Raw genomic sequence first — 23229 nt, forward strand, 5'->3', positions numbered from 1 at the left:
GATTTGCCTCCCACAGAGCATGAAGTCTCGCATCTCTGGCCAAATTTGTTCCCTTTCCACTATTCAGTAATGGTTCTCCCAAGAGCAGACTTCAAGTTGCATTTCCTCACTCAGAATACTCACAAGTGGGATCAGATTAGCATGGCAAATACTCTTTCTTCTTACTCTTTTTGAGAAAGCCAGTTGAACAGTAGGAACAGATGTTGAAGGCAGCAACTTGCTTGTCCTCTGTTCATTATTTTAAAGCTATTGAAAATAACACCTTTGTAGTGGTCTCCAGAGCCACCCTGAACTAGAGACTTTGGGAATGCTTCTAAGCTCCAGGCAGAGATATATGCTCAAGGCAACCTCATTCCATGCTGAGGTGACACCTGGACATTTATCAACCCTTCTCTGAACCCTGTACCACAAAAAGTAAACCAAGGTTCCTGAGGAAGAAGCCATGGACTGATCTGACATCCTTGAGAAGGATAGTCACTGGATGAGAACTTAGGAGCAACACTCCAAGGTCAGTGCAAATGTTGCTCTGTATGGAAGCAGCCAACATCCCACCCAACTGTGCTGTGGGTGGGCTTAGTATCCAAAAGTTTCCTTTACGCTCTGATTAACAGAAATTGAACTCACCAGAGAATCTGTAACTGGACTTGCAGATGTCTTATCAAACACACTCTTCTTCCATGGTATCGCAGGGTACCACTCACACACCCTGTTGCCACCAGAAAGGAAGATGCTTTTGTATAGGTGCAAGTATTTCTCCAGAGCGATTTTAAAGACTAAAGCAATGCTCTTTCTTTCCAAAGATATAGGCACTGTAAGATCTGCCATGTTCCATTTTGTCTCTCCTAGCTAAGCCTGCAGCTAAGACAGTCAGGACAGATGAGAGAGGGAACTGTATGTTCTCTCTTAGGCAGCACATACATTATCTGTGATTTATGTCTGTGGCTTATCCGGACACTCCAGCAGCAACAGGACAATCTTACTGCAGCAACAGACAGGATTGTTTTCCATTCAGGCCACTTTCAGAGAACAACCTGAGCTTGTTACAATGAGCCAGGTTTTGTCGTTTTAAGATAAAGTTGTATGAGTATGGTCCTTCAACCACCCCCAGAACAGTAACCATGAAAGTACCAGTCCACTTTTAGTGGCAGATGTGGCCAGGAGAATTTAACATACATGTCCCAAGACAGGATTTAATTCTAAATTACTTTAAATGTGGTATACAGAATCCCTGTCTCCACCTGCGTGAGCAGGCTTTGCATGTGATCAACAAAGACATGTCACTCAGACACTGCTCAGCTTAAGCAAGAGAGATCTCAGCCAAACCCTGCTGTGAAAGAGACATCAAGCTCTTCATGGACCTCCTGTTGTCAGCCCCTGCCCTCATCAACACAATCACTGTCATGAGTCAGTGATCTGGGTGCAAAGAACATTGAAAAAGGGTAGTTTACACAAGTATAATGGACATTCCTACTGACCAGGAGCAGATCAGGCTATGGTGACCCCAGGGTGTCTGTGACAGCACCCTGCAGTCTCTGCACACAAGCCAGCAGATTAAGATAGATACTCACAGAGAGCATTAGATTCCCATTCACATTGTGAACTTTACATCACGGAGAGGGCAAGTCTGTTCCCACTAAACAGGTTGTCAGGACTCCCATAGCCTTCCACTCACTCTTAAAACTGGAATTAAAAGTCAAGACCAAATTCTGCTCCTCTTTATTTCCTCAAGTATACAAACATTATAATACCGAACTTTTTATTCTTAAACAAGATCTAAAATTACTTAGTTATCTTCCAGAGTGTTACACAAGTTAAAAGGAAAGCAGCTAAGTATGTGCAGTGCAGGAAGATTTATTCAGAGAAAGTGTGTTTCCATTTAAGAGAGAGAATAAACCGATTTTATGTAAATAATCAAAAAAAACACTCCACCCCTAGAGAAAACAGGCACGCAAATACTTTACTCCTTTCATAAATAATGTATTTTATTGCATATGGCTATTAAGGAGAGCATCCATGATCAATACAGACTAAATACAATACACTACTCTAGTTCCGTTTATTCTGGTCTCCAGCAGCATCACATTTATCCTTATATACAGCGTGTACATTGGAAGACACAGCAAGATAAGTTAAGTCTCTTGTCATATCACAATAGCAAGAAATATATTTAACATCTTGATATCCAGAAACAATACGTACCCAAAAAGAAAACACTGCTTAATAACTGTTAAGGTTATATAGCAAAAAATATTTTAAATTTAAGGTAAGTCAGGCAAAATGTACAAAGACCCAATATACATTGTGAAATTTTAGCAAACATAACATTTATACATTTTGGTTCCATTCTGTAAACTAAATTAAGAATGTAAGTATTGCATATGCCTTTGTGAAATATACAGGATAGAGAAGAATTTACTATATTGTCAAGTTTTTGTTTTGAAGTTGCTGTATGCATTTTAGCTGTTTGTTTTAGTGGCATGATTTCTTGATTGGTATAGAGGGCTACTTCAGAATAGAAGCTTAAAACATTGAATTCAGCAGGTACCACACTCAGTGCTATGAGGGGGTTCAGACAGAAAATGTCAAAGGTTGGGGTTTTGTTTGTTTGTTTTTTCCTAGTTCCAGACTTGAACAAGCAGCATTTTAGAATGTCCTAGAACCATTTATTGTATTATTACTTAAAAAAACCCAAACAACACTAAACTAAACCAGACAGATTAGATATTTAAAATGATTTTAGATCCAATATTGTATTAGCCTATGCATTGCTGTGATTTAAGACCCCAAAAATCACACTGAAAAATGAAGTGTTTCATGGGGTAGGGAAGGAATTAGTTTACATTCATCTTTGTCTTGTAATACAATCCTCAGTTCTAAAAATTCAGCACGTAAGCAGGAAGACCGCATTGCCTTTCAGTATATTTTTAAGACATTGACTCTCGTCTTCCTCAGGAAAAAAATATCCCAAAAGAATGCATTGTTATAATTATAGTGAAGTACAGGTTCCACCTAGCACAATGATTAAAAAAAAAGTCTCACGTAACTCAAATAACTTAGTAATACTTACATGTCTATCAAAGCAGGCACTGGGGTGGTACCCTTTATATGTATATGAACCTTTTGATAAATTTATCAAAGGAGAAACAAGGTGGCATGACATTCTGCTAGTCTATGTGACACCTGTGACAGTGGCCACCACACCACTCGGATTTTCAGGTTACTGGAAATGTGATGCACAGGTTGCCTTGAGAAGAACTCAGGATAAGTGACTGCAACGGTGGTTCTTCCCTGTAATAATGCCCCCAGCTGCAACGATGCTTTCCTGGTAGAAGGCAAATATCAGGACTTTCTAAATGGCAAGATAATACTGTGTTAATATTAGCGCTTGAATCTGCCCAACACCCATTATCATCCCTGCATTCCTAGCATGCCTATGTGGATTTTTGGTTACAAGAAACGCAGCTAAGAACAGGGTTAGCTGACAAAAGTGAGCTTGTAAATACGAGAAAAGGCTTTTGCAATCTGAAGTACCTACATAAACACCTACATAGAGAGGATTAAACAAGTGTATCAAAGGTACAGAGAGATACCCCCAATAGAGTTTGATGTTTTTAACTTACTATGCTTCAGTTACACTTTTTTAATATGTGTTTTTTTAAACTACTCTGAATCCGCCGTCCAAGTCCGATCCACAGAGTTTCATCCTGTTTTATACATTTCAGTGCCCTGGTTCGGCTTTGTCTGAGAAGTAAACCCCTGCGGCTAGTGATTGACAACCCAGCAGCAGCAGCTGTACGCATTGCGAGTTCAGTAAGGCTGACAACCGTTCTCGAGAGACACCCAGCATCGAGATCAAGGAGGTCCTGTCGTACACCAACACCGCAAATCCGGCTTTACTTTGAACTGAGGTAGTACTGTGGTAGGCTTGAAATTATGCCAGTAAATACCAGATCCTACTGCTTCAGCAGGTGTTACAGAATCCTCTAATATGCCGAAGAATAAATACAGTCCATCTTTGCAGAAAAACAAAAGGAAATGAAGGCATCGGCCGTTAGTTAAAGAGGCTGGCAGAAAAGTTCCCACAATCCAAAGAGCATCTCCAAGTTCTGTCAAAACAGCAGCAAAATGATACCGTAGATGCCATGGACAGGTAATGAGTTAGGCAGGTTGCTTTCCCTTCCTCCCAGATCTGTTGCGCAGTTTAGTCCACAACAGTTAGAAAGTTAAGTAACTGTCTGGACCAACAAGAACAACAACAAAAAGTAAACCTTAAGCAGCTTCAGTTACCAAAAAAAAATCCTAACAAAACAAAACAAAAAGGTATATGCTGAGCAGCTTTGTTGAATGTTGTACTCTGTTGTTTGAGGTCATGGTGAGAAAACTAACTCCTTCACTCTGAAAATAAAAATGAAACAAAGTCAGTAAAAGCTGCAACAAAAATCATATCAATGATTTAAACACAAAAATTACCATTAAGTGATTATTCAGTACAGGTTTTCATGGCAAAGTACGTACTAACTGCTTTTATATTTGTATACATCATAAGGTATTGCAGAAGCAATGAAGGAAGTACTCCCCAATCCAATACCACCTCTTTTTTGTAGAACTTTCCAGATGTGGCTCTTCAAACCAGCAAACCATGGGAGACAGAAGTGATTAGAAAACCCAACACAAAATCCCCCAGAGTTCAAGCTGTGACCATTGTTGTATCAGTGGAAAGGAAGAGGGGTTGCAGAAAGCAGGTACAAACTCAATTGTTTTTCAGTTGTCTGGGCATTATCAAAAGCTGTCCATTATCAGATATTAAAAACCAGTTTTTTTAGACTATATTGTCTTGAGGGAAAGAGTCTTCTAAAAACAGAAGAGAAGTAGCTAAAAAACCTTCCTCTAACTTAGTTATCTGAATTACTAAACAACTATTATTCCAGAAGTACAAAAGTGGGTAGACAGGCAAATAGAGGGAATGTTCTCCAGATAACCGACTACAAAGCTGCCTTAAACAGTCAAGGTGAATTATGCAGTAAATCGAAACGGTTACAAAGTGACCCATCTTACTTTAAAGAATGCAGCTGACTCCTTTCCTGTTTTTTCACTGCAAAAAATTAACACATAGTACACGCCACTACCATAAAGGGACATTATTATAGTGATTCACAACATTAAGATGGTTTGCTAACGCAGTCATTAAAAATCAGAATTTCCTTAATATGTTGCTTATTGTATAGATTTTTCCTGCTCGATATAATATTTGAAAAGCAGCAATGCACAAACACTAGTGATTAAAACACCAAGACGCTATATTTTGCATGACAAAACATTGACACCTGATTTCAAAAGGTGCCAACTAAGTGGTACATCCCAATACAATGTCAGGCTGCAATACTACTTTCACATTAAGTGCTATTAATAGCGTCTAGTTAATTTGATAGTTTATAACAGGGTTTTTTTGTTGTATGTAGCTGTCTCCAAGCTTACAAGTTAAATGAAAATTTTAGTTTGATGATGTATTATCCTAAAAATTGAAGTTATTTGGAACACTTTAGGAACTAACATTGTTACTTAGAAAAAGTCTGTAAAGGACATAACCCATGAATTTTGTCTGTATGGATACAGGAAATATTCCTGTATAGTTTTAATTCCCTTGGGACCATAAAAGCAAAATAAATTGTATATGAAATCTGGATGCCAAAGTAAGCATAGTGCTTATCCGTGCATGTTTCAGTACACGTAAGCCTCTGATAAACCTAAAGAAAGCCTTTTCCTTCAAGTTTACACAAAACCAAAGGCTGACATATCTTGACACAGATGCAAGAATTGCTAAAGTGCTGCTGAATCTCTCAGACCTAAGGTTTACTTAAGGAATTAGTCCTGCTGCAATCGTTGGAGACGCTATATGACCAGATCCTTAGGATTTCATTTCATCACACAGCTTGAGATGAACTAATGGCTTGCCACGACCAAAAGGAGAGTACCTCATTGCCCCCACCCATGGCTATTCGCTGACACTTTTCTGATCAGATACTAAGTCAACTCTATCCATTGAAACTTGGGAACAAGAGCTTTTGTTGTTTGGGTGTGGGGTGTGCGTGTTCGTGTGTGTGTTTCAAATTAAGAACTTCCACTGGGTTACGATGCAATGAAGGAAGCCCCAAAACTGCCAGTGGGACAAAAGGGCAATAATCGCTCAGGTGCATACAGGAGGAAAAAGGAGCTGAGGGAGCAGTAGGAAAGCCGAGATGGAAGGAGGAGGACATGGAAAGCGTGGAGGGACAGCAAGATTCCTCTTTTTTGCTGTCAAGGAGCTGTAAATTCAGCTGGCACAGATGATGAAGATCCCATAACATGACAGTGTGCCCTAAGAGGTTCTTGTACACTTCAGATCTAGAGTTTGGAATCAAAAGTAAACAACTGCACTAGCAGTCATCACCGTCCAGCATGGCTGCATGGGAGAGCACATGGCAGGATGGATGGTTCTCAGAAGGGAGCTGAGATCCCTCGTTTGAGCAAGAGCCACCCAACAAAACACTTTGTTTAATGAAGCAGAATAAATACATCATGTAGGCAAAGAAGTGAGTATTTAAAGACAGAGGCTGACTCTCTGCTATTGCTTTCCTCCTCCAAATGGAAACCAACCCAACAACTAAATGTAGGTTCCTGAAAGAAGCCACGTGATAGTGAAGGCCAAATAAGGTTTAAAAAAAAAAAAGTGTTCAGCTAGGGAAATCACAGGAAGAAGATTTTTTTGTATGCACAAAGGACACAAACAAGTACGGTTCCAGACGTGTGTCAGCCTTGGGCGGTCATCAGGGAGGGTTATTAGCAACCGAGTAAACCTGCTGTTGCTCTTACAGCACAACAGGCACTTGCCAGCCAAAATTAAACTGGAGCAGATGAAGTGGCCGATGCTTCAACACACTTCCAAATGTGGTTCAGATGGTTCTGTAGGTGTATGATGGGACTGTGGGTGCAGGACTAAGAGCTTAAGACACAACAAACACATAATCCAATGAGTCTACAATGCTGACCTGTAAGTCAAAATCTAACCCAAACACAGTCTTCAATAATTAAACAATTTCCTTTGACTTCAATAAGCTTTGAATCAGGATTCAAATAAGCTTTGAATCGAGAAAGGAAGAATAACTACAGCTACCACTTGATCTACATAATAGCAATGCCAGCTTCAGAAGAAACCTACTTGCAAGGAAAAACAAACAACAAAAAAAAAAAACCAACCCAATCAACCAACCAAACATCAATATCACTGTTAATTTTTACTTTAATGATTAGTATCTTTTACTTATTTCAAGTCTCAGGTCAACACTGTGCTTACACAGCAAGTCACACCAGTATACACTGTCTTTATTCAGGAACTAAATAAAATTCCTACAGGACATGAGTATGTTCTTTGATAACTTCACTCCCCATGGGCACACACAGAGCAAAATACGAAGTGCAGCATTGTGTCAATATTGAGGTTTCGTTGTGGTTTTGGGCTTTGTTAAGAAAAGCATCCCTGATCACTCCTGAGTTTCTAAAACTACTTAAGTCACTTGATTCCACCAGTGCTTCTCAGGGAACAAATCAGATAATAAACACACACATTCCTAGGAAACTACCAAATACTCAAAGACTTGTTAAATATACTGTGAAGAGAATACAATGGTTAGCCAATTAAAGGAGATCTAGTTTGCTTATAGATTTTCAAAGTCAGCAAGCAATGAATGAAAATTTTCTTAATTCCTAAAAACAATTCTCATCTGCTAACAAGCACACAGACAGGAACAGCTACACATGTGGCTCATGGCACAACACGTTGCTGGTGATTCAGAAACAGTAAATTTATTCCACTGGCAGCACCATCACCAGAGCAGATCAGGCATCAGACACAGAACCCGCAGCTCCGCCACAGGCTCCTGCCCCAACTCCAGCCAGATCACTCGGTGGCTTTGTCCCTTTGTTTCCCCTCCCCACGCTCGCTGCCTGCCAAATTGATTAAGCCCCTGAGTGCTGCTAACTAACTTCTCCTGGAAAAGCAGTCCTATTGATACAATCGAATCTGGAGGTTAAAGAATCGCAGAATCACAGAATGTAAGGGATTGGAAGGGACCTCAAAAGATCATCTGGTCCAATCCCCCTGCCGGAGCAGGAACACCTGGATGAGGTTACTCAGGAATGTGTCCAGGCAGGTTTTGAACGTCTCCAGAGAAGGAGATTCCACAACTTCCCTGGGCAGCCTGTTCCAGTGCTCTGACACCCTCACTGAGAAGTTTCTTCTCATATTTAAGTGGAATCTCCTGTGTTCCAGTTTGTATCCATTGACCCTTGTCTTATCAATGGTTGTCACCGAGAAGAGCCTGGCTCCATCCTTGTGACAATCAACCTTTACATGTTTCTAAACATTAATGAAATCACCCCTCAATCTCCTCTTCTCCAAACTAAAGAGACTCAGTTCCCTTAGCCTTTCCTCATAAGGGATCACGTCCTCCTGTGGGCACTGGGCCATTAGACAGTGGAGCCCAAGGAAATGAATCCCACCCATGGGGAGATCCCACCCAGGAGGAGAAGTGCAGCCTTGGGCGAGGCAACTGGCCAGCCAGAAAAGGCAAGTGTTCCCCCTGCCCCACTGGTTGCACCATCCTCCTAACCCCACCATGCCTCACAGGCACCTGCACAGGTGGCAGCCCTGCACCCCAATAGCACCCTTCCCACACCCAGAGCTGTCAGCATCAGCAAACAAACGGAGCAGGGATGCAAATGGCAGAGGCTCAGGGTGCAGAGGGACCGCACAGGTCCTGATGGTGACAAACCCGTGGTGACCTGGCACTGACAGCAACAGGAGATGGTCTGAACCGCAGCCTCCGAGTGTTTCTTTGTGGGAGGGATTGTAGGATGCACACATGCACTGTAAGCTCACAAATTTGGCCAAGCATCCCAACGTGAATGCAGCCTGCTGCTCCCTGGGTTGCTACCTGTGAGGTGCACAGTAGGAGTCAAATCCTGACCTGGTTCCAACTCTCATTAAGCAATTTAATGAATACTATATGTAACATTAAGTACATAGGCAACCCTGCTAAAGATAACAGAACAACTCATGAGTTGAGCTATGCCTCTCCACAAGTAATTCCAGAGAATCTGAGCTCTGCTCAGCAGGAATGCTCACACCAAATAAAGCTGAGCTTGGCCATCATCACCAGAAAAGGTTTCGATCAGAGCTGAAACATTCGCTCACCAACACTTCGCAGGAAAAGATAAAGCAGTATGCTCCAGTAGTTTACAAAGCCCATGAATAGTATCCACCCAAAGTAAAATGCTTCTGTGTTTGATGAGAAAAACAAGTTAAACCATGAAACTAAAAGGCCATGTTATTATTTTTTAAAATGAATAATGGTTGATTAGAATTAGAGACATGCTGCCCCAAGTAACTATGCTCTTTTGGTATGTTAGTCCACTAAGAAACAGCATGCACTGTTATTTAGGTACTTCTCTTTTGTTTCATGACTTTAGTATCAGGTCAACACAGATTCTTCATGACTGATAAAAACAAACAAACAAAAAAATCACTGAATTTCTTTTAGGGAGTAAAGTAGAAGTTTTGCAGCCACAGTTATCTATATTAAAATGAACCTTGTAGTACTTTTCCTCTTGTGTCAAATAGCTAAGAAATCATAACATCTTCAATTGCATTAAGATAATCGTAGAGAAAGATACTATCTTCTAAAGTGAGAACAAAGCACTAGATTATGTGGAAAAAAGATGCTGCATATCAGCACGTGAAAGTATATATATATTTTCGATTTGTCCTAGCACATGCGAGAGGCTAAAATGTTTATATAATGGCATGAACAAATCTTTACAATTCATAGTGAGTGTCAACTTTTATCCAAAGCTACTAAAATCAAATTAATATGTATTTGATACCATGTATTTACACGACTAGCACTTATTTTACATGCAATCTTACACTAGAGTTTATGCAGCCAAGTCTATGGTAGAAGTAATAAATGAAGATGAGAGCTACGCTTAGTTGATTTCAGAATCTGACATAATTTGTGTTTCATATCATTTTGTCAAGGTTCTTATAGATCTTGTAGTACGAATAACTAAACATTAAAATGTAATTATGTGGAAAATAAAGGATTCAACTTACAAATGTCATTATAATGAATTTATAGCTAAAGTGCTGGTCCAGAAATACAATTCCCATATCAATTATAATAAAAATAGGCACTTCAAATTTAAAATAAAGAAACTAGACATGCTCATTTTTCCAGGATTAATTTAATACAGTTGCCATTATACCTCTTAATTTCAGAGCTACAGCCACTGTGTACTATTAAACAAGTTTGTATAGATGTGATTTAATCCCATTATTAGGGATAAAACAAATTAGACAAAAAACTCAACACAGTACTGTCTGAAATCTGTTCAGTTATCCTCTCCCTTGCAAGTTGCATATACAACTGTTCAAAAATATTCCATGAAAACAAACAAAACCGATATGCTTTCTCTAAGCAAACAAAATGCTGGGCGGGGGAGGGGGAAGTTTGGTCCTGTTGGTCTCTCACTGGGAGTTTGTAAGAGGGACAGAAACAAACATAGAGAAGCAGATGTAGAATCATAGAACAGTTTGGGTTGGAATGGACCTTCAAAGGCCATCTAGTCCACCCCCCTGCAATGAGCAGGGACATCTGCAACTAGATCAGGTTGCTCAGAGCCCTGTCCAGCCTGGCCTGGAATGTCTCCAGGGATGGGGCATCTACCACCTCTCCTGGCAACCTGGGCCAGTGTTTCACCACCCTCATTATAAAAATTGTCTTCCTTATGTCCAGCCTGAATCTTACCTCCTTTAGTTTAAACTACTAGCCCTTGTGGAAACTGTATAGAATTTGCCACTGAAAGATTAGTCTGTGGCAGTCAGATAAAGAGCCACTCAACAGTTCACAGGTACAGGATTTAACCATAGTGGAACATTATTGTCTGATGACCATTACCATGCAACTGTAATTGCCTCCCACCTTACAATCATCACACCATTCCTTTACCAGAGCAGATTCAAAACTCAGCACTGCAAACGTGGCCTCAATTAGGCCGTTGGCTTCATTTTTACAGCTCCTTCTATCACACCAAGGAGAGAATGCAGCTCTTCCCAGGAACAGACTGACAGCAATGAGCGAACTCCAGCAACACCACTCTGGACATAAAGGGAGGCTGGAAGTTTCTTAAGAGACAGAATTTTTGTAAAACGACACGCTTGCCTTTACAAGTGATGAAGGGTGAGGAGAAAGGTACTGGTGACTAATACACTGAACTACCTACCAACCCCATCTTCGGAGACTCAACAAAAACAACTGAATTAGTGCGTCTGCCCCTGCAGCATACACTAGGCAATACTCAGCAAACTTCTGCCATCGCCAATGTGCATCTTCACATCTCTGACCTACTCACCCCACGAGGAACTAGTCACTCTAGTTCCTCATAGTAAAGGAGAAGAAACAGGCGCTTCTAAGCAACAATTCTTCTGCCCTATTTCATGTCAGGCTCAGACGAATATGAGTTATGAAAGATCTTGAAGTGTGTGAGGTATATGACTTGTTATTCATTTTAGGAGCAGAGACCATATTCTTTTACACACCTTTGCAAATGCTGGGAAGCTTGCTCAGCTGGGATATCCAAGGCATATTTGTGCCTCTTCTAATACACATCAGTAGTCATCAGCAAGGGCAATAAGGTCTGACAAGAAAAAAGAGCTCTCATAAGTAGAGCTTGATATTTTCACAAACTGCGAACTGAAATGCCGTCTGTGTTAGTGGACCTATATTAGGCAGGTAACAAGGAGGAAAATAAAAAAAAGCATAATCAGACTTCTGGTTAGATCTGCAAGTGAGAACCTGACTGCCATTCTAGATACCAGTGGTCAATACTAAAATCCAATAGCTTCTTCTAAGCCACTGGGTTATCTCCATCAACATGCCTCAACGCACAATGTTAAGAGTACTCTCAAATAGCTTAAAAGCATGCTTTTTCTCTCTCTCACTTGGGAGAAAATGCAGTCATTTCCAGTGATTAAATTGAAGAATTATTCATATTAAAAATTTAAATATTCATGGCAATAGGGATAAGGACTCATGAAGGTTGTGGGAAGTCATATTCACTCTCCCTTTCCACTACAGTGGATACCTAAATATTCCATGAAACAGCTTCAACAAGAAAGAACAAGAGCACTCTACCAAAGAATATATGGCTTAGATGGGCTAGAAATGGGGAGTGTGGAAAGAAGACTGAGTTGTTTTCTTTTTTTCAGTCAGAAAGGTACTGGATACTGGTCAGTTCTGGTTGAGTGCTCTAGCCAGGTAAATATTGTGGACCCGGAAACAGAAACACTTCACCCAGGCACTCTTTGAAAGACTCATCCCTGCCTCCATCACTGTCCAACAGGTTTAGGCACCAAATATCAAAAGAGGTTTCAGATTTACAAAGTCTTTACGGAGATTGGAGCATTCCTCCATCCTAGAGGAAGACATTTATCTTCCAGAGAGCAGCATGTTTTAAAACACAAGGTTCTCCTCATCTTTCACAGTCAACTACCTGCCTGTTTTACAAACTGACTTTTGGACTGCTTACCAAGGAGACCGAAACAACCCTGGCATTTCACACATTAATTCATGCATCTAACTTGGCATCTAAATGCACTGCACCATCACACACTAAATGTCAGGCTGGCTGCTGCAGCTTTTGGACTTCCAGGTCAGGAGATATGTCCAGAGAGATGCTGCTTCTCACAGAAGAGACACATGGGGAGTTAAAGGACAGAAAAGGAAAGCTGGGAAGGGCTAAGGGGAACAACCTGGCATGCATGGGAGGTCAACCTTTTCCCTACTGCTTTCTGTTGCTGTTACACCCTCGTTTGCAACTCTGAGCATCTCATGGTATGTAAGAAAAAGACTTTAAAGGGCAATTTGCAATTTTTGTCAATGTTCTTCTAGAAATCTTTTGTGTTCTCACCACTGTTGGTGTGATTCAGTCAGTAATAGAAGAATGAGGGAAATGAAGCTAGGCAAGAAGTTGCAGACTTCACGTTGCATGACAAAAAGACACCATCCCCACCACCAAAGCCTCCCCAAAACCAATTAATGAAATGAGCAATAAAGCACAAAACAGCTGTACTGACACAGCCTAATACTGCTCTGGCCCAGCTTTGTCTGCGTGACAGTGGGTCAAATGCAGTTGCTTAAGCAAGACTATAAAAAGCAGAACAAGCATACAGAGATACTTGCCCAAATTTTTACCTGTCATCTAATGATTTACCCATCAAGGACCTCCTGCAACTTGTTGCCCTCCACAGAAACCTTTAGTATCCTGTAAACAGGAGTTTCACACCTGAACATGCAAGACGAATTATCTCCTTCTGCTTCTTCTGAACATCTGGCCAACACCTGTTCTGAATACCTGACCAAAACTTTCTGCAGGATTCTTGGGGAAAGAAAAACTGTGCTCTATGCTACCTGAAAAGGTTTCCCAACACTTTGATGGGAAATCAGTTACACTGTATATATGGACTGCAGTAGAGGCAAGGGACAAAATTCCCTACAAGAGAAAAAGGTACCCACAGATGTCCAGTATTTCTTAACAAAGCTCCCTGCTTCATTTTGATCATTTACTTAAAGTCTCCTTTTTAGGACTAAATTAAAAAAAATAAAAACAAAAGGAGAAAAAGAGGTATTATCTTTTTTTCAATATTTGACACAGATAGCTCCTACAATTTATTCTCATTTTAATCAAACTTTTCCCAGTAGGTTTACGCAAAGATTTTTTTTTTTTTTCCTATGGGGTTTTTTGAAGTTAGTTCTGTCCAAGTTTAAAGAGTTTTCTTCCATGAGACCAGGTTAGGATCCTTTTTTCAGGCTGAAAGAAGAACAAGCTGATGTGTTTTGGGGAACACTGCTTAGAAAAAAAAAAAGAAAAAAAGAACAGTTTATTTCTCAATCTTGTATCTTCTGAAGATCGTTACTGAGTCATTAAACAGTTACATATTTCACTTGAGCTATTAATCTTGTTGCATATAGTAGTACACCTGTTCTTTTAAAGCTATGCCTTGTAGTTCAGAGTTGTTAGTACAGAAGCACGAATCAGGTTAAGCCCTTAACCTCTTTCATTTATTAATTCCCCTTCAACAATAATTCAAGCTTCTATATACAAAAACTTGGTTTAAAAAAAAAAAAAAAGGTAAAATATTTCCATGAATAAATCCAGGGCCTCCTTATATTAAAGGCTTTTTTTATTCTGTAAGCTTTGGTGTTTTTATATTGCTGTTGTTGGAAACCTCTATTAAGGGAGCCTATAGTGCCAGGCATTGTACCTGCACACAAGCACAATATATTTTTCTGCTAACCACAGAAAATTAACTGAATAGAATTGTGATTATGACTTATCAAATGTAATGCTCCTGTTAGCAACACATAAAAAAAATGAAACCACTCCAGAAAAGTGCTTGGAAACAACACTGCAGAAAGAATTTGGAAGATGAAATTTTTGAGAAAAAGCTATTACAACAAACCCTTGTGAAAAGGTAGACTTCCTCATACTACCAGACCATTTCCAAACATTTCACAATGGCGGTGAGCTAAAACCAAAGCAGAGCATTACCAGTTCATCACATTTCAGGGACATAGCTCCTGGCTGCCACTCAAGCTGTAACCAGAAGGTTTTCCTCCAAGCAGAGTAAGTTATTGCTCATTGCATCACCCCTGAGCATGTTCCTTCACTTCGTTTGCAACACACCTGGGTACTTACTCCGCTTGTGACACCCAAACACCAGGGTCAGTACACTGTCATGGGTGCACTACACAACCAAAAGATGAGAAGCTACCTATTTCTGTGAATAATTTTTTTTAAGCCTTAAAAATATTTCTGTAGGAAAACTATTACTGTTTGAATTACAAGTTTAGCTTATCATTAGTCAAGAATATTCACAGATCTATTCCTGCTCACTGTAGTATTACAGTTGATGTTTTATAATCATCTAAGTTGGGAGTGATGGTGTTTGTCTTCCAAAGTAACAATGACGTGTGATGGAGCCCTGTTTCCTGGGGATGGCTGAACACCTGTCTGCCCATGAGCAGTGGTGAAGTAATTCCTTGTTTTGCTTTACCTGTTAAACTGTATCTTAACCCACAAGTTTCCTCACTTTTACCCTCCCAATTCTCTTCCCCATCCCACTGCGGGGGACTGAGTGAGCAGATGTGCAGTGCTCAGTTGCCAGATGGGGTTAAACCACAACACCCTGAAATCCTGAGCTGTAAGCAAAATTATTATGGGAAGCCACCAGAGAACCTTCCCTGCCTGAGGCAGGGTTTCCCCCCTAGATGAGTATCAGGAGACAGGATGGAGACTGGGAGGTGATGCAGACCTGGGCCTTTGTCCGTCACCTTCCACACAGTCAGAAGGTGATGGGAGCGTCCATGCAATGAACCCAGGGCTTGGAAAGCGTCCTGGTCCCACAGTTCATACATGAGATTTGGGAGACAGATCCTGCTCAGAACCAAAAAAGTTTGAGCTTAAGCAAATACTTTACAACACCTCCACAGAGAATGATTAAAACATCTTACCCTTTCCTCTGGTACACAATCATCTCTCCAGATAATGTTTAGAACAGTACTCCTAGCCAGCTCGTTAACCACCATGAGCCAAGCTCTCATTAACCTCCTTGGGACTGTAGGCTTGCAACCCATAGCTATGCTTGGCACAGTGGTTACTGTCTGAAAGCCAGATTCACATATTTAGCAAGATGCCCTTTCCCTGATGATTTCAACACCTTTGTCCACTTCAGCCTTAATACTTACCACTCTACAGCAAACCAATAAGTATCCTTGAAAACAGCCACTCTAACACAATCCCCCAACAGACATTTCCTACTATTCCTTCAATAAACAGACAAACCACCAATAACCAAAAAAAAATGATGTTTCAAAGAACGTATTTGTAGATTTCTTATTTACAAACTGGATTGCATTCTCCCTTGCATCAACTGCAGTTCTGAGAAATCCTAGAAAAAAGAACATTATGTTGCATTTTTGCAACATACACAGGCACCTGTAACTTCCTGCTCTGAATTTAACCTCAAGATGGATTAACTTCTCTTTCTGAAGCTGATATGGATTGTATCGCATACAGAATCTAATACTAAGCTAAGATGTGAAAGGAGAGGAAGTATTTTACCACATGGGCATCAAAAATATCATCCACGTATCAGTCCTGAAGGCTAACCGCTACTCCACTGGAAAACATAGGCAAAAAGTTTACTGTTTAGAGAAGTACTTCTGATGGTTAAAACCTATCTTCTGAGAACATCAGTTTAAAAACTGGAAGTTGGTCATAAAATAACTTGTGATAGCAGAAAGCATACAGAGCAATTACCTCCTCTGTCTTACTCGTATTACATTTTACTTTCTTTTTCAAGCAAGAAACACAGGTTGTACTAAAATGAGATTGTTCCCAGTGCCAGTGAATGTGCCTTGAATCCTCCGCATCCAATAACTTACTGCAGACCTAAAGTGAAGCAAGTGCACATTCATTAGCTCTGCAAGACCAAAGAGATGCTAATGTAGCTAAAGAAGGAGAATGCAAAATACAAAGTTCTACCTACCCTAAGGAACAAGCAAGAATATACCTGAGACGTGCAGTAACTCTCAGCTTAGAAAACAGCACTTATTTCATTGTTTTCCAGCCATGAGATGTGCAATACAAAATGTTCCCTTCCCCAAGAAAAAAAAAAATAAAAAGAAAAATACTATGCTGTCAGAGCAGTGTGCTTTCACAGCACTTTTCTCAAAACTTCAAACAGACTTCAGAAAATACAGATCAAAAAAATTAGCACCATTTATGTGCAATATTGCTAACTCCAGAGCAAGATTCTTCTGTAATTAGAAGAGCTCTCAGTAAATATTTATACAAACAGAGCTGCACTCTACAGTCTCATCAGTTCTAGTTTGGTTCTTTTTTCCTCATCTCACAAGTACTCTCACACAAGTGTCTTTGTTTTGTTTTCCACTCCCCTGATTTGTTGCTGGGTAAACATATTTATAAACAACTGATGATGCTTAATTTTCTTAAAAAGGTTGTCAGTGTATAATACAGCATTTAAAAAAAAATGTTTTACTTATATCAGTATATCTGAGCACACAACTGTAGGATTGGGACTCATCTTTTTGAAATTGTATTGTGCTGCCACGAGTGTTTCTATAAAACAGATTTAAAACCATCTTTGTCACCCAAAACTGGATACATAAGACCTCAGCTCTAATCCCACAATACTCAGCAGAGAATTCCCCTAGACTTCAGAGAGGCTTTCCAGTACACGAAGATATGTGTGTCTTTTCTCCCATTGCCAGCATCCCCGCTCTTAAAGCTGCTTAGGACATCTCAAATAGGTGTGACGAACACTTTGGGCTATCACATTAAGGAACTGTAAGTTCCTGTAGCATACTGTGCAGTAGGTTAAGACTTTATAAAGGTAAGATGCTGTGCTAGAAGGATGCTCCGTGAAGAACAGAAAGGAAAGATCGCAGACAACGCTCATGAAGAAATACCTTGCAAAATATCAGTATTTCCCCTGAGGCGTCTGCACCTTTAAAAGGCCAGGTTTACTTCCAAGTGCTCAGGCCCCGATATCGCTCAGTATTTCATGTATTGTGATTGACCAGGAAATACACTGAAAAGCGTTCAGCCAACAATGCAGCAGCTGCATAGCAAGAGAAAACACAAATCCCTTTTAATTTCACATTTACTGAACAAGTACAATACATCATCAACTAAGTAGAGAGCACAGTCTAGGTCAGGCAGGAATACTTTGTTAGCTACGCCAGCTGATCCACATATGAATATCAGTCTCATTTCTAGACCTTCTGCTTAAAATAGACTCCACACAGTTCAATCTCACCAAACCACAGACCTCTAGATGTTAGATGTTCCATTTATGCCAAGCGTATAGGTTCTCTCTGTAGTCAGGGAAGACAAAGAGGTCTGTACCCATCTCCAAGTCTGTCTTCGACCAGCTTCTTCCATACATAAAAGGCACTTGTATCCTTCCAGTGACTACTTATGGAAGGCGGGTCCTTATTTTAAGAGGACTGTTCCAATAGGCTCCTAATAAGGTGCAAATCAGGTGTTTAGAAACTGAGCCAAACCTCTCAGTTCTACATAAAGTGCAGGAATATTTGCTCAATTAAAAAAAAAAAAAAAAAAACCCACCAAAAAAAAAACAACAAACCACCACATATATGGAAATCTAAACCAGGAACACGGACCCTTGGTGTGTACTGGAGACACTTGCACTGGAATCCGTGATGCAGCGGGAATCAAGCAGCTTCACTCAGAACACCTACGTTAAGGTGCCCTGAGACTTTCGAGTCGTGTGGCCTCAGACGAGGATATTTCTGCCTATTACTTATAGTCCCGTGTCCAACAGGCCAAATCACAAACAATCCTGTCTGCGCTGAACAATCCTACCAAAACTTTTCTGCAGCAATCACAAGATGCCTGTTTACGAGGAAGAAAAACAGACCAAGCTGAAGCACTAATAAAAGGCACGACAATTTGACAATGCCTCTTGCCTCTCCAACTGTCATCAAAGAAGTAAAGCAAAAAAGCCAGATCCCACCTATGCTTGAGACAACAGACCACAGATGCACTTTCCTGTAGAACAGGAACAGGACTTGGGCAAAGTCACTTAACCATTTCCATAAAACACACGTAAAATAAGCCCAGCATGACAGGCTGTGCCTGGTTCCTCCACATCACAGCTTTCCAAATTACAGCCTATGGACTACTTTATCAGAAGTCCTTATTTCCACTAGCTATTTTTAATTAAAGTACATTGGAAAAATTAATTGAAGTAATTAATTATAACTATTCCAGAAAGATATTACGTGGTCACAAATGGCCCAAAAAGGGACCTCAGACAATACATGAGAAAGAAGAGAAATTGTTCCAAGCCTCCCTATTAATATCACATTGCTGCTATGAAAAATCTTGGAAACCTCTGTCAAATTAAAAGTTACCACATTACTTAAGCAGAAAAGTTGAAGGAACTGAAATTCAGACTTAGAAGACAGATGGCAATGCTGTTCATTACGACAGTTACAGTCATAGCCCCACAATGCTATATCCTGTGCTGATATGGGTATCACTTATTTCCAATGTTTTTCTTAAATTAGATCACGGAACTTGGACAAGTGTTTCCTGTTCCTGGATAAACTGACAAATAACAAATATAATTCTTTCAGCATGGTGCTTTTTTTAACTGATGAGACAACAGACCTTTATGTATCAAATGCACTTTATTCCCCTTTTCCAGGTAAGAATTTTCTTTGTTTATATCTGATGCAAATAACAAGGTAATGTATTTGGAGACATAGCAAAATGTGAAATGTTTCTTAAGACTACAGAAGCAAGATAAAGATTCTAGTCAGGTACACACACACAAACCTGCAGCTACACCAATATGAGTAACATAAACCCACTTCACAGTCAAAAAAAAATAATAACGGGTTTACATTATTAACCAAAACAAACAAACAAAAAAAGCAAATAAGAATTCAAGATATAGTTTCAATAACAGACTTGTTGGTCTACTATTTTGGCACCTTCAGCAGAACTTAATAGAACTTTGCCTCCAGAGTGGAATGAAGAAAAGTCGGCTGCTCAGGTAGCCCTTTACAAAATGTAAAGTAAAATGCCTCAAGAAGGCAAGTGAAAAAATCAGTACCCAATTAACGGGGCTGGGATCTAAAGCAAACTAACAGGAAATACTTAAAACATCTTCAGAGTTAAGATACCTGACTAAGGATGAGACACACACACTTCATTCCACTCGGGTGGAAAGTCTAACGTTGTCTCATACACATCAACCCTCAAAAGAGCTCAGTGTTTCCTGGGTACATGTTATAAAGTCCCAGCACTTTTATTTTTTGGGGGTTTTTTGTTTTTTGTTGTTGTTGGGGTTTTTGTTGTTGTTGTTGTTGTTTTGTCTTTGTTGTTGTTGTTGTTGTTGTTGTTTTTGTTGTTGTTTGTTGTTTTTTTAACTCCAGCATTCTGCTTCTCCTACGCTTAAGGAAGGACACAGAGCAAGCTGCACTATAACAACATAGAAGTTATTAGTGAAAATCAATAGAGTCATACCATTTGGCAAAGTAAAAGTAAGTAGAATACAAGTCTCAATCTATGTGACCAAAAATATCATGTAAATAATTCTCAAGATGTTTTTTTTTTTTAATAGTATGGTTGAAACACTGGAAAAGCTACACCAGCCAATCTATGAGTACAAACAAAATGGAAAACACACAAACAAAATGGAAAACATCTACTGAGGAGGGAAAGGAATCACACATGTTGTAGTATCTTCTCCTCATATGACAACATAACATCCACAAAACTAGCATGGCCAGTTAACGCTTGCCTTATTCATGACAAATGAAGCAGCCTGAAGACTTTGCGCATGATTTCAGACTCAGAGGAGATTTTCTCAGTGACCTCTGGTAAAGACTCCACAGAATAGCAGCGGGGTCTCTGAACACCCTGCACAGCCCATTCCCAGCTCCCCCACATTCAGGCTCACCAGCCTGACCCTGCTCGCTCAGGCTGCACTATCTCAGGATCTATCGTTTCCACTCCCTCGCATAGGCTAGCATACATTTATTAAAATAGAAGTCCATCAATTTATTTCCTGAGGGCTGAATTCTAGTTCTACTAAAAATCAATAACAAGAGAGTCCAGCTATTTCACTACTATCAAGTTGTGGGTTTTAATCCTTTTGCTTGTTTTGTGTTTAAATAACAGATGTTACCATACCTTACAAAGCTTTTAGTTTACTGTCACTTGAACATTCATACTAATGGAACGAAATTAAGAGAGGACCTGGACTAGAAATCACTTATAATGCTGAAATACATCAGTACATTTGTATCTGGAAACCATCCTATTTGTGGACATTCAACAACTGAATACTACCAATTTATTTATTTAGAATCTACTATTTTTTTAAAATACACAAGTGAAAAGCTGATCTTGACAGGACTTTCATTTGACATTCAAAGATTAAAAAAGAACAGTGTAATAAGTTACATTCCTGTAGATATCCAAATGAAAGCGCTGGTTTTGGTGCATGTTAGAATCTCTTGTTGATATTTCTGAGAGCAACTACTAGACTATTAGGATTAGGAAGTCCTGAGAACTAACCATTTCAGGTTTATGGCCAATTCTGTCAAGTATTGTGTGCCTCAGGATTTTATTTATTATTTATTTTCCTAATGCTCCTCCACATAGTCACTTCTCTATAACTATTGTCAAAAGTCCTAAGCACTAATTATGTAACTTAATCATTGAGTGAATTAAATACCCCTGCTTTAAGTTATGAAAGTTTGATTCCAAATCCAAACATAAATGTTCCAAGTTTTATGCTAGATCAAAACTAATAATAATTTTATTATAAAGTGACTTCTCATAGTTCACAAACAACTTGAATATTAATCACCATTACAAATTTTTATCAAGCTTCTGTACAAGATTGTTACAACAAACATGTAACTTTTCTTTCACTTATGTTAAAGAGCCAGTGTTATTATGCTTGTACCTCATTAATTTTGGCATAAACTTTTTGCCCAGGACTGACACCTGTTGTAAAAGATTCAGGTCCACCCTCCTGTGAATTTTTCCAAATGTTCATGTTGTAAAAATGAATGATGCTACAACCCAAACAAGTGCAACTGCCTTGAAGAAGAATTCTACCTCAACCTTCCAGATCCAAATCTCATAATTCCCTCACAACTTGACTATTTTGGTATCTGTGAAAATTTTGTTTGGACACATCACCTGACATTAGGTCTGCCTTTTCAAGCAAATTAAAACAACTCGCTGGAGTTTGAAAAAATTAGAATCGGAGAAGCTGGTAAAATGACTGCAGAAGAAATTCACACCATAACTTCTTAATAATTCAAGCACTTGAGAGACCACGGTAGTTGAAGGAGTCAGCTTGGTGATGTAAAGGGGTTTTGCACTAACTAGCAAACCCATGAGGTTTGCATCGATTTGTTAACACTATTCTTCTTTTAGATAATGCTAGAATGTAGCATTACTAGTTATTGCAAATAACTTTCTATAGCCTCAGTTATGTCCACCAGTGAAGACAGACTAAGCCAGCATCATTATTGTTTTCTTGTTCTTGAGTAAGTGTTCAACACTCGATGATCCTTGCGGGTCACTTCCAACTCAGGACATTTTATGACTCGGGGAACACTACTCTGTCTCCTATATATGAGTTCAGCCTAACTCTCCCCAAAAAGACTGTCAGATGTCTTGTTCAATCAGTCTTTTGACTTCCAATGAGGAAAACACTAGATTCAAAGAAAAAAATATTTAAAAAAAAAAAAATCTTCTGAATTCTCATTCCATGCACTAATTTCACAATGTTTCCCGATTTAATGACGAGTTAAACTGGACATCAGGACTGTCTTCAACACTATTTTAGAATAATATATTGTCTGGGAGGACAAGAGGCAAGTCTAAAATGGCTTAGATTTTATTTTGTTGACATGATTTTACCACTGTTACTGGAAGGATTTATTGATTTGTCTTTTGACTGAAGAGAAGCAAAGTTCTCTGCCTCAAGCCACACTTCGAGTATTGTGCTTAGTCTACTTTAAACTGCCTGTGAAACAGATTTGGAAATTGAGACCCAATGGAACAATAAGTTTCACACTTTACACTCATCATCACAGCACATATCAAACACATTTTACTGAAGCATCACTCGGAAAAGCTTGGAAAATTCTCCACTGTTCTCTACTGTTTCTAAGAAACTTCTGCTGTTTCTGGTATCAGCAAGTTTGCTATTTTGGCATCACACTAAAGCCCCAGTGCCTCCATTTCTGACCCCTTCAAACAAAAACAAGCTGCTCAACAATGTCTAATCCGTGCGTCATGTAATCCTGCTTAATGCTCTACAAACTCTGGGTAATATTTGGGTAGTTTTTAAATTTAGCAAAGAACATCCTGGCCTACTTCAAAGACACTCTCGCCTTGGGTAGCGTCCCCTAGAAACATCGCCCACACTCCTTTCGAACAAGAAAAACAAACACACATGAACGCGTAAGAGAAATTAAGTGATCCCGGTGTAACGACATAACAAAAACATATAATATTACAAATCAAACGACTGAAAGAGAAACGCATTATGCA

At 39.5% G+C, this 23229-nt stretch overlaps 1 protein-coding gene across 2 annotated transcripts in view; it reads right to left on the bottom strand.

Moving 5' to 3' along the window:
* Positions 1-1956: 1956 nt before the first annotated feature.
* IRS2 (insulin receptor substrate 2) overlaps positions 1957-23229 on the bottom strand; it is a 32564-nt gene continuing 11291 nt past the window's right edge. For both annotated transcript variants that reach the window (XR_011738596.1, XM_065829660.2), the window contains one exon: positions 1957-4395. Coding sequence is in view for 1 of the 2 variants with exons in the window: in XM_065829660.2 (XP_065685732.2) it covers positions 4391-4395 (5 nt within the window). In the remaining variant the exon portion in view is untranslated. The remainder of the gene's footprint in view (positions 4396-23229) is intronic.

The sequence above is a fragment of the Patagioenas fasciata genome, chromosome 1 (genome assembly GCF_037038585.1).
Source record: "Patagioenas fasciata isolate bPatFas1 chromosome 1, bPatFas1.hap1, whole genome shotgun sequence".
Classification (NCBI taxonomy): Eukaryota; Metazoa; Chordata; class Aves; order Columbiformes; family Columbidae; genus Patagioenas; species Patagioenas fasciata.